The sequence below is a fragment of the Perca flavescens genome, chromosome 16 (genome assembly GCF_004354835.1).
Source record: "Perca flavescens isolate YP-PL-M2 chromosome 16, PFLA_1.0, whole genome shotgun sequence".
Taxonomy (NCBI): domain Eukaryota; kingdom Metazoa; phylum Chordata; class Actinopteri; order Perciformes; family Percidae; genus Perca; species Perca flavescens.
The window spans coordinates 25,058,160-25,070,709 of record NC_041346.1 but is presented as its reverse complement, the minus strand read 5'-3'; the positions used below and the strand labels follow the sequence as shown (position 1 = coordinate 25,070,709).

The following is a 12,550-nucleotide window of genomic DNA, read 5'->3' as shown; positions in this document are numbered from 1 at the left end:
ATATTTGTTTTCTAAGAAGAATGCATATTGCATGTCAGTCTGACATTTATTTAATTTTTAAGGAAGTACATAACATGGATTTCCAGCTTTTTCTGCTTCCGCTCTGTCTAGCTGGAAACATATACGATGTAGTCGCCAGCAGCGGTATCGTATAAACAGGAAATATTTAGGTGACTCACTGGTTAAAAAAATGAATACAAAATAATTTCTAGGGAAAAGAATACATTTTTATAATCGTCGCAAAAGAAATCACAATACATACGATTTCCATTCCCCCCCCACCCCTATTAAGGCCCTGACACACCAACCCGATCTGGCGAGGTCAGTGACTCGAGTCTGTTCGGTGTGTTCCGTGCCGTCGTCCGTCGGAGGGGCCGCCGGTCTTCATTTTGGCCGACCTGACTTGCTGGGTCGGAGGGCGGGCAGTCGGACTCAATGACCAATCTGATTGGTGGAGTGCTAACCCAGAAACGGCGAGCGGGATGAGTGACCTTTGTCGATCTGAAATGAAGACAGATTAAGCAACTGCATGGCCTATTTTTCGCTTAAAATGTTTTCAGAAACACGTTTCCTGAACTATTTTCGTAAAACACGAGATCGTATTTCAAACAAGCCGGCATTATTGGTCAGCTGGAGAAGCCAGACCCACGTGGCGCGTTCGTCATTTCCGTTTTTTTTTTTTTTGTATTACGTCTCGCGCACATGCAGAACGTAGGCTCAAGACGGCGCCGCTTCGGTGTGTTCCGAGGCACTTTTTGGACCTCGGGGAGCCGACCGATCAGTCCGACTGGCTTTCCTGCCGACGGTCAGCCGTCGGGTTGATGTGTCGGAGCCTTTAGGAACCGTGCACTTTATTGAGACTGGTAATAGCCACACATTGCTTGATGTATGATGTTTTCTTCTCTCTCCTCTTTTTAGTGCCTTTGCCACTTTGGAGGAGGAGGCGTGTACAGAGCTGGTTCCCTACCTTGCGTTCATCCTGGACACGCTGGTGTTCGCTTTCAGCAAGTACCAGCACAAAAATCTGCTGATTCTTTACGACGCCATAGGAACACTGGCAGACTCAGTGGGGCACCATCTCAATAAACCGGTACGCGGAACGGAAAAATTGACTCGGTTTCACTTCACATTTACATGGGAATATTTGCTTAGCACATACTTTTAACTCCTTCTTCCCCATTTCACTTTTGTAGTGCTAGTAGTGTACTCACAGATACGCCCAGACTGTAAACACGCATTAACAAATCCCCCATGCTTCCTAGATTTGTTTGATTGTATGGGCGAATGCGTTAAAGTCTGTAATTATCCTTCCCACTCATTAGTTGCATACTGTGTTTGTGTAGAGACTAATTTAATCTGTGTTATTTGTTAGGAGTACATCCAGATGTTGATGCCTCCACTGATCCAGAAATGGAACCAGCTGAAAGATGAAGACAAAGATCTCTTCCCATTATTAGAAGTGAGTCTCTGATGCAAAGTTACTGCCTGCCCCAAACCATTTAGTTGATAGTGAGTCCGTTGTGTCAGTCCCAGTTCCTGTGATGATAACCGAGTGTGAACAGGCAACTGACTGTATCTACCCCCCCCCCCCTTCCTCAGTGTCTGTCGTCCGTAGCCACAGCCCTGCAGAGTGGCTTCCTGCCCTACTGTGAGCCTGTGTACCAACGCTGTGTCAACCTGGTGCAGAAGACCCTCGCTCAAGCCATGGTGAGTGTGTAGGACCCTCAACTGTGTACGCACACCTCTCTCTCTCTCTCTCTCTCTCTCTCTCTCTCTCTCTCTCTCTCTCTCTGTCACTACACTTTTACTATTTTCCTTTAATCTACATATTAGGCTGGCCCCTACACTGCCTGTTTTCAAATCCCCTCTTAAAACATATTTTTATTCCCAGGCTTTTTCAATAGTTGCCTTTCTATATTATTGTCATTTTGCTGTTAAACTGTTGTCTTTTTGTGTTCACTGTGTTCTTATTTAGGTTTTGTTCTCTCTGATTGTACAGCACTTTGGTCAACTGTTGTTGTTTTTAAATGTGCTTTATGAATGCATTTGGATTGGATTGGAAAACGAGCACATTTGATGCTGCTGGACCTCTACTACACCTTCTTCCTGTACAGCCAGGCTAAACTTAAAGCTGCTTTAATCAATATGTTTGTATTAACAATGAATCAAATCAATAGTGTTAGATGAAAGGATTTGCTCATAGTGACAAAGCCACAGATAACTGTCACCCAACTCTAATTGCTCTATGGAGCTTTTAAAGTGCTCATATTATGCTCCTATTCAGGTTCATAATTGTATTAAGAGGTCGTACCAGAATTGGTTTATGTGGTTTAATTATCAAAAAACACCATCATTTTGTTGTACTGCACATTGCTGCAGCTCCTCTTTTCACCCTGTGTGTTGAGCTCTCTGTTTTAGCTACAGAATGAGACATCTCACTTCTGTTCTATCTTTGTTGGGAGTCGCACATGCGCAGTAGCTAGATAAGCACTACTAGCCAGTCAGAAGCAGAGTATGAGGGCGTGTGACGCTAGCAGCTAGGCGAGCATTATAACAAAGTGTTATAAAATGTATAAAAAATGTGTTACAAAGTGACGCATGTTTGTCTCTGAAGTAAAGGCTGGACTACAATAGAGCTGTTTGGAGCAGTTGGTGAACAGTGTTTTCTGTTGGAGATGGTAAGTCCCTTTGGGGTGGACTTTGGGCTTTTTCACTTTGTAAACCTATAACATGCACAAAACGATATATAACACAGGAAAGGAAAGGGAAAAGGGCAAAAAACATAATATGAGCACTTTAAATGATCTTTCAGCTCATTATTTAACTGACTTCATACCTAGAGAACTTGACTTAATAACTAAGGTGTAATAAGTAATTGTAATTGGATTATCCAGTAGTTATTTATGTTAATTAAATTCCACTCTTGTCCTCGTTTCTTCCAGCTTTATCAGTCCCAGCCAGACCAGTATGAGGCCCCTGACAAAGACTTCATGATCGTGGCTTTGGATCTTCTCAGTGGACTGGCTGAGGGTTTGGGAGGCACCATTGAGGAGCTGGTTGCTCGTAGCAATATCCTCACCCTCATGTACCAGTGCATGCAGGTCAGTGGTGCAATGTTACTAAGTACATTAACTCAAGTACTGTACTTAAGTACAAATTTTTTACATGAGTCTTTTCTTTTCATGCCACTTTCTACTTTCTACTCCGCTACATTTATGAGAGACATAATGTACTTGTTGCTCCACTACATTAATCTGGCAGCTTTAGTTACTAGTTACTTTACAAATTAGATAGATAGATAGATAGATAGATAGATAGATAGATAGATAGATAGATAGATAGATAGATAGATAGCACTTTATTGTCCGTGTACACAGAAATTTGTCTTGCAATACAAGCTCCAACAATTACAACACAACAACCTAAAATCAAAGAGCTAAAAACATAGAAGCATCAATAAAAACATAAATAGATAATTAATTAATATGAGGGGGGCCCTGCCCTGCAAGAGTGGTCTTAAATAGCCATAAATATATAGATGAAAGTGAAAGTGGAGGGGAACTATCACTTCTTTGCCCTCCTGTGTTGATTCAGCAGAGATATTGACAGAGGAACACATTTATATTTGTTCTTTCTGCAGTCTGGGACCCTGTAGCGCCTCCCGGAGGGCAGGAGTTGATATATATTTGCACACAAAACACATGCAGTTTATAAAATACAATGTTTCTTATAAATTAAACTACCCAACAATATACAGGCCAGCGGGTACAGCTGAAATGATTAGCCGATTAAACACAGAACTGTTTTGATGGTTTTCAGTTTGCATTGAGTACTTTTGCTTTCAATACTTAAAAGTACATTTTCCTGATGATACTCACATACTTTTACTTACGTAACATTTTCAATGCAGGACTTTTACTTGTAACAGAGTATTTTTACAGTGTGGTATTAGTACGTTTACTTAAGTAAAGGATCTGAATACTTCTTCCACCACTGATGCAGGTAAAGAAAGCGACTAGAATGCCCGCTTATCTGATAAGCTGTTAATCTCACTCGTATTGTTCACCTTTGTTGTTCTTTTCAACTGTTCAGGACAAAATGCCAGAAGTGCGTCAGAGTTCTTTTGCTCTGCTTGGGGATTTAACCAAGGCTTGTTTCCAACACGTCAAACCATGCATCGGTACGTATGTTCTGTGCCGGTCACTCTGAAACACTGTTTGGCCATAAGTTGTTGGTGTGTTGCTAAATTGGCTCACTTCTCCTTCTTCCAGCTGATTTTATGCCCATACTGGGTACTAATTTAAACCCAGAACTAATATCAGTGTGCAACAATGCAACATGGGCAATTGGAGAGATATCTATACAAATGGGTGAGTGCCTCGATTTCAACAAAATGCCGCTACATGTCACCATTCACACCGTATATTTTGTTATGAAAAATGATGAGTCACCAGAGTGAGCAGTCAACAGATTTCTTTCCATGCTTTTCTACTGTTCCTACACCCTTTAGGGTCTGAAATGCAGCCGTACATTGCCATGGTGCTGCACCAGCTGGTGGAGATCATTAACAGGCCCAATACCCCAAAGACTCTACTGGAGAACACAGGTACCACTCGGTGGCAGTGCTGATCCAGCCAGCCAGGTCGACCACACACAGGGAGGTGCTCATACACTCAGGTCCATTCAGCCAGGATTCACCACACTCACTAGGGTGCCTGTCCTGCCCTTTAAGCTCTATCCAAAAAAACAACTTCCCAAGCCATGGGCCTTACAGGTTTGGCTGGTTTCACCAAAGTATGCAAACTATTTCAGCTAATGATTTGTAACCTGGCAGTGTGGCCTGTACATGGAGATAAAAGAAAAACATACCGTGGGCAAGCCCTGGTGTGAAATTGTTGAGACTCTTGGATCGAGCGAGCCATGTAAGTGCCCAGTCTGGGAATTTACTAATGTGGACTGACTGTGCATCATCAGGTGAAGTAGAATACTGAAGCAGAACAACAACAGCCTCACATAGTTAACCGTTAGACTGACATTTTCGGGAACACTTAAACAATAACTACTCATAAATGATTGAGAGAACACCTAAACTGACTAAATGTAGGGCACCTAGCCTAGAGCATTTAAAAAAAAAACAGAAGGTTACACCGTGCTCTTGTTTTTACCAATTGAATAATAATAATGGAAATTATGACTTGATGAGTCAAAGAGACCATCTTAACCAAAAGGTGCATTCCAGGGTGAAGTGTAACATGCCTAAATTAAAGAAAATCTAGGGACTCTGTAGATGTGTTCCTGTTTGTTTGCTGTCAGTTTATTTGTTGCTTTTCTTTACTGTTCTTTAAATGTGGATGCATATCTGCCAATAGATGTTAAATGTTGTTAAGAATGGCCAATGTTTGATGCAGGATACATGATCATTATAACCGTGTCACGCCAGTTTGAGTTTTCCTAACAGTTCATTCATGTTTGAACTTTTTTTCTAAATTTGTTGCATGTTTTCAATGTGTGAATTGAAAAAAAACACGAACCAACAGCTACAAAAAGACTTCATTGGCCAAATGAACTCAATTTAAATAAGACAGCCACGTAACACCACGGTCAGATAACGGCGGCTGTGGCAGTCAGTTGTCGTAACTTTGTCTCTGATCAGCTTATCCTGCACTGAACTTTATTCTAATGAGCATACCATCTGCTTTCTGCATGTGTCATTGGACTGTTCATAAATGCCTGTTTGTTAATGAGAATGTTGCATAGTTTTGTGTCTCTTAAACTTAGGTCCTCCCTCCTCTCTGCCTCATAAGAACCTGCTGTGCTGGATACTAGTCTCCCTCCATGTAGTTGGCTTGGAGTAATTTGTCATTTCTTTTCAAAAGAGCAAAAAATAATAATAACTTTTCTGTTTGTTATGAAAAATTAACATTTGTGAGTTTAAGGGAGAAATCTCTGAAAGCCCAAGTGAACTGCTCTTGTTTAGGCCAGTCACATACCCATGCTACACCTTAGCAAGCCTGTGTCTTTACACATTGAGACCAACATTTGAAATCAAGCTAATGGATCTGAATTAGTTCCACTACCAGTAGATCTGAATAGCTTTTCGATCCCTATGATTTGTGAAAGCAGATGCCATTGTTTGCCTTTTTCTATGAATGTCCTGTCAAAGTTGTCAATGTGTTCTCCCTTAAACGTGTTGTATGTTTTTTTTAAGAGTGTCATATTTTACATTCCTCCCCCGTGATTGAAGGGGCAGTAATGATCAACACTAGTGAAATCTTCTGTTTACTCTCATACACAGATTCTGTTGATTTTATGTCTCTGAGTTGTTTGTTTTTTCTTTATTTTTCTCCTCCCCTCCTCATTGCTCATGTCTTGGTTGGCGTTTGGTGGTGTGTAACCGTGATTGCGTTACCTTAGCAATAACAATTGGTCGTCTTGGTTACGTTTGTCCTCAAGAGGTGGCACCCATGCTACAGCAGTTTATAAGACCCTGGTGTGTATTATACAATCTTTTATTTAATTCATCTCCTCTCTGCTTTCTTCCTATCTTCTCGTCTGTCTCCTGTTCTGCCCTGTTGCTCTCCTCTCCTCACTTTCCTTCTCAAAAGAAGTCTTTTCAGTTGTTTTTTCTTTCTTTTTTTTTTTTCTTCTTATCAGTTTGTAATCATTGCCAACCATGTGACTAACCCTGTCCTCTTTTAGGTCCTACTTGTGATTCTTTTTCTTTTTTTTCGCCTTAGTAGCACCTTCATGTATTATACATTACTTTGTTTAATTTCTAGTTGTTTTTTTGTCATTGTTAACTGTCGCTAACCTAAAAGATGCATGGGATCAGATTTGTCACATGCCTGCTGGTTCAACAGAGAAAGGATGCAAAATAGCATTTCCTAAATCCCTTTCTCATATAGTAGTCACCCAGCTGCATGTGCCTGTCCCAACAACAACAAAAAAAGACCCCAAAACCTTCTCTAGTCAATCTTTTTTAAAACGTAATGTTATTTTCAAGGTGCTATAGATGGGGTTTTGCTGAACACACTGCTCATAGACAATAGTGAAGTTATGAGAACTCAATGTAGTTTTGTTAAAAGTAAAACAAACGAAAAACAACTTTAATTTGAATCTGTTTTGTGTGCATGCTTGACTTGTTGTGGTTATCTCTCAGATCATTGTAGACACAATTTTCTCCTCACATGGATGTATACATAGAGTCTAATATGTTTCTGCTGATAAGGACCACAAGTCTTAATGATGATAAGAAAACACCTAAACATTACATTTGTATTAAGGATAGAAATAGGCTATATTTGTTGATTTCTCACAAATAAGAATGTTAGTGAATTCATATTAGGTATTTGCAGTAGTCATTCATAGTGGCAGTTGTTAGTAGATTGATACAAGTTTCTAAAATAGTTTTTTGTTTTATTTTTTTGATATGTCTGATGTTAAATTTGGTCGTCCCTGTTGTCAGGTGCACCTCTCTACGAAATATAAGAGACAATGAGGAGAAAGACTCTGCGTTCAGAGGAATTTGCACTATGATCAGTGTGAATCCGGGAGGCGTAGTGCAGGTGAGGTCCAGCGACATGATGATGGTTAGCGTGGTCACTTTGTTGTCAGTTTGCTCCGCAAGTCGAAATGTTGCCTCACCTCTCTTCTCTGGAACAGGATTTTATATTCTTCTGTGACGCAGTGGCCTCCTGGGTAAACCCAAAGGACGACCTCAGAGACATGTTCTACAAGGTAAGAGCTGAAAAGACTCCCTTTTTTTTCCCCAACACAAAAAACATGTACTGAATTAAATCGCAACTCAAACTACTGATCTAATTGAGTACAATTTCTGCACAAATAAAAGATTGACCGATGCATTTATATGATCACTCGCTCACTCAGTCACTCCCTGTGCAATAATCCTCACCACTTCACCGAACTACTGTGCAATATAGAGTTTTTTTGTGATTCTTGCGGGCAAAAATCCTCGATTATGCGGCACGTTTTCTTAAAAAATGCGATGGAATATGTGGGATATTTATGCAATTTTATGCGATGAAATTGCGAGAACTTGAAAAATTGCGGGAACTTGCAAAAACTGCGGTTTGATGAAAAAGAGAAAAAAAAGTGATTCCCCCCGCCCCTTGCTTTTCGATGATGTTCACGTCGCGTAATTACGTCACTTCATAACGTTCCCATGGCAACAGGGGAAAATGGCTGCTCTTGTGTGAAGTAAACGCAACATTTTTCAACTTTCTGCTAAGATATATACTTTTTTTGCAACGAAAATGCGGGGATTGTGAAATTATGTAAGCACCGCATATTTTGCGCGGAAAATGGCAATTTACGCGGCGAAAGTGCGGTGTATTTCAAAAAAAAAAAATGCGGCCCCCCGCATAAATATGCAGACTTTGGCTGATTATGCATTGAACTATGCGATCGCATAATCGCGTTTTTCTGGAGGGACTTAGTTGTATCCTCCTGTTACAGTATTCATAAATTGTTATATTTTTTGCAGTCTTTTGTACAGTATCTAAGTTTTTTTTGTCTTATTTCATTTTAATTTATGTACCTTGTATAATCTTTTTCTACTTTAGTTGGCTTTGCCCTTCTTACTTGACTCACAGAGCCTCCACAGGAATTCCTATGTGCCTGGACTGTTTGGTGTATGCCCAAATGGCAAATAAAAATCTTGAATCTTGAAACTCTGCCCCCCCCAGTGGCCAAAGGAAGGAATGGCATGGTGTCTACACTTGACACTGGCAATAACTGTCATGCACAAGATCTATTTTGAAAAAGGCAGCGCTCCATTACGACTTGGTGTGAACTTCTCCGGGTGTTTGATTTCAGATCCTCCACGGGTTTAAGAACCAGGTGGGAGAGGACAACTGGAGGCGCTTCTCAGACCAGTTCCCCATGCCACTGAAGGAACGGCTGGCGACATTTTACGGGGTGTAACTGTTTCCGCAGCAGTGTGCCTCATCACTGGGGTCGGTGTTCGTCCTCTGATATCATTTGCTATCGTTGAAAAAGAAAATTGAAAAACCTTGTGATTTCAGTAAAAAAAAAAAAGAAATACAAAAGAAATGTTGCTGTAGGATTGTGTTGCATTCTAATGAGGCCTCCTTTCTCCACACAGGTCATATACTATGGGAGACAATATTGGGAACCTCTTTTACCCAGGGAACATGTTACCCTTTACTGGGGGGAAGGGTCTGCCTGCTGAGGGGAGGGAAGGGGGTGCGGACCCCTCCCTGACCTGAAGGACGGGGTGGGAGGGAGGTGGTAGCTGCAGTGCTCAGTGCCCCCATTGCACGGGCAAGGGGGGAAGGGAGTGGCAGAACAACCTTATCATGGGAGGAAAATTCACGTTATCACATCTCAATCAGAAATAATGAAATCTATCACCTTTTTTTTTTCTTGCCATTTATTCCCCAAACATCATATTTTCTGTTACACGAACGACTGAAAAGAAATGTAAGCGGAACTCAATTTTTTATTTTTTTTTGCAAAACTCTGTGAAGCATATGCTCTTTGATTTTGGTTAGATGAAGAGTTTGCACATTGCAAGGTGCAGGAAATGGTCTTCAGAGCAGATAGGCATTCATTATCATGTCAGCCAGGTCAAAGGCATGTGGTAGTTCTCAGAACGACTGAATTCTACCAGTGGAGTATTTTTTTTTATTGAGTTAAGTTAAAGGTTCTTGAAGAGGTATTTTCTCTAAATACAAGGATATCTTAAATCTAAGAAATAACAGCTGATGCTAAGAAAGCATCATAGTGGCTCCGACTGTGGAGAATACAATTTTATAATGCTGCATATCACCAAGAATAAGTTATCACCTATATAGTTGTCACATTTTTTTTTTCAGTGTTTCTATTCTTTATCTGGGCAAACTCTGTTTATTATGTCACTGGAGAGCACTTTTAAGAGCAGCTTTTCTGGGAATAGGTAGCATGCTTGTATCATCGTGAAAAGCTGTGGAACATTAGTGGTGTGTGTTGCGTTTGACAGCTGTCATTGCCCTGTGATAAGGTTCTTCCTTGACCTTGTAATTTATCAATTTACAGTACCTTTTTTGGGGGTTTTTTTGTTTTTGTTTCCTCTACCAGAGAATTACGGCAAACGGCTGTAACGTAGCATGACTGGGTTTACACACCGAATTCCGGAAATGTTTAAAATCTTGGCTGTGGTGTAACGTCGGAGGGAATCTCTCGGTCTGGTCTCGTGGCGTGAATGTGACGTGGACGTTCATCAGCGAGCTTCAGATGCTTACAATCCTTTATATTGTCTAGAGTCTCATGAAGGAGAAAGTCGTAGGAGACAACTCGACGACCCAAATCCCGTCTTAGTGATTTTTGTGACTCTGGCGCTCAGAACCATGCAGTCCATCAAATGAATGTTAAATATGTTAATTTCTCAATGTGCTGAAGTTTTCTTCTTGGTTGTTTGGCTTCTTGTGCTAAAAGCATGATCTCGAGGATGACTGTATAATGTTTTGGGTGGTTGTGTTTTGTGGGGTACTTTCATCTCTTGCATGTTGGTGGCCCCTCACAGCCCAACATATAGTGGGAAGGGGATTACGGGAGGGATGGGAGCTTCAATTAAAGGTTAAAAAGTACATGGTAACCATTTATGTATTGCAACACTGGGACTTTTATAACTTCACATAAATCTTGCTGGAGTGTTCTCCCTAAACTTTTACCCCATAGCTGGATGTATAGTTTTTAAATACTGTGAAACTACACCAATGTTATTGTCTCTGGTTGTTTTTGCGCTGTTATATTTTATAAAATGTGTACGTGTTTAAGTTACAGATAGCCTTAATGTATTCCATGATGGGTTGGAGAGATAAGAAGTTTTTTTTATTTTTATTTTTTTTAACGCCCTGCCAGTCTTTGTTCCTCTGCTGGCCAGAGTAATAACTGCAGTATTTTAACCCTTTGTGATTCACATAACATGCACTTAACATTTAAATTGCAAGTGCTTGAAATATGATGATAATGATGTAGGCAAACCCTTCAGAATATGACCTTAGTGTTAACGGATCATAAATCCAGTATTGCTGCTAAAATGTATTAACTAAGTATCTCGATGCAATGGGGTTATTAGTTTGTGAAAGTGTCTTAGATAAACTTTCACAATACGAAATATATAACTGATCCTTTAGATTTAACATTAATGAGGCAAACAGTAAATACGGGATATAATGCATCATGGAATACAGAGGCAAATACTTGTATGTGCCACATCGTTTTGTGTTTTGAAGTGATTTTGTCTGTCACATTCCAGCTCTTTGGCATGCAAAAAAAATGGAGTAATCATGGCTTGATGGGGTGTGTGTCTCTGTGTGTGTGTGTGTGTGTGTGTGTGTGTGTGTGTGTGTGTGTGTGTGTGTGTGTGTGTGTGTGTGTGTGTGTGTGTGTGTGTAGGTCTACAAAACACATGCAAAACAATCCCCATCATTACTGTGCTGTATTTCTGACTTGACTGCTGCTATACATTGTAGTTGTGTTTCACTACTTGAATACGTGTTTTCTATGTGTTAACCTCAGGTTGTGTGTGTTCAGTGTTATTTGTTATCATTTCCCCAATGTGTACGCTTTCATGCATCTCCTCTCAACAACTAAAGATTAGTAAAACTTCATCTTAAAAATGGGTATCTGGGTGTTAATTGACATTAATGTTGATATGTGTGCAACACTGCTAGCTGTCAAATGTGATTACAATTGCAAGGCAGGGGGGACAAATAAAATGGTAACTTGCACATACTTAATGGACTTTTTGTCAAAAGTGATTGTTATCAGATGATGGTAAACATTTAGTGTAATGTGTACACAATGCCTTGAGAGCAAATACTTTGAGGTTCTGTTGGTGTTTTGCAATAGATATACGGTTTACTGAATCTAAAGAAACCGGTAACACCTAATTTAAAAGCAAAGAAGTAGGTTGACAACTCATAAAGATATTATAAACCTAATTTGCAAATATAAGTTTGACCTTCTATGAAGCTTTACTGAAAATGTGTATTTTATAAAGCACCCACCAATATTAAGGAATGTCTAAAAACTCCTGTATTCTCATTTAGCCTTCAAACTTGATTGACTATCTGCCTTCATCTTTTTTGCTAATAAAAGTAAAAACATCATTTTGATAGACCTGATTTGAATTTTTTTTTTTAATAAGCTGCTGAATTAAGGAAAAAAAAAATAATACTTTTGGGGCCACCAAATATTTTGGATCATGCAAAAAATCTATATTGTACTGTAGTAATTTTGTAATATTTGTAAGATGATATAGTGGATGTGACTGGTTACCATTGCTTGAATCTGTACATTGTTCCAATAAATTGTTTACATTATTTTTGGGCATTTTGTCTTGTATGTTCTCTAATTTTGTAGAGCACTTTTCCTGCTGCAGCTGCACAATATTAGCATGCAAGGAAACATGGAGGAGGTAGAAACTCACATGTTGAGTATCTAACTGCTGTCTCAGTGGCTTGTCCTGTCTTATCTGCTGAGGGTTTTTCAGGTTCCAGCTTAATTTTAGTGCTGCATTTGACTT

At 39.8% G+C, this 12,550-nt stretch overlaps 1 protein-coding gene across 4 annotated transcripts in view; it reads left to right on the top strand.

The window, feature by feature from the left end:
- Positions 1 to 11,757, top strand: part of tnpo1 (transportin 1) — a 30,220-nt gene extending 18,463 nt beyond the window's left edge. For 3 of the 4 annotated variants that reach the window (XM_028602202.1, XM_028602200.1, XM_028602201.1), the window contains 12 exons: positions 919 to 1,090; positions 1,373 to 1,459; positions 1,600 to 1,707; positions 2,943 to 3,101; positions 4,093 to 4,180; positions 4,272 to 4,370; positions 4,511 to 4,606; positions 6,415 to 6,490; positions 7,466 to 7,565; positions 7,663 to 7,737; positions 8,836 to 8,975; positions 9,125 to 11,757. In XM_028602202.1, the coding sequence (XP_028458003.1) occupies positions 919 to 1,090; positions 1,373 to 1,459; positions 1,600 to 1,707; positions 2,943 to 3,101; positions 4,093 to 4,180; positions 4,272 to 4,370; positions 4,511 to 4,606; positions 6,415 to 6,490; positions 7,466 to 7,565; positions 7,663 to 7,737; positions 8,836 to 8,943 (1,168 nt within the window). In that variant the 3' untranslated portion in view covers positions 8,944 to 8,975; positions 9,125 to 11,757. Of the gene's footprint in view, positions 1 to 918; positions 1,091 to 1,372; positions 1,460 to 1,599; positions 1,708 to 2,942; positions 3,102 to 4,092; positions 4,181 to 4,271; positions 4,371 to 4,510; positions 4,607 to 6,414; positions 6,491 to 7,465; positions 7,566 to 7,662; positions 7,738 to 8,835 lie in introns of all 4 variants that reach the window. The other variant, XM_028602203.1, reaches the window with a different exon arrangement.
- Positions 11,758 to 12,550: the final 793 nt, after the last annotated feature.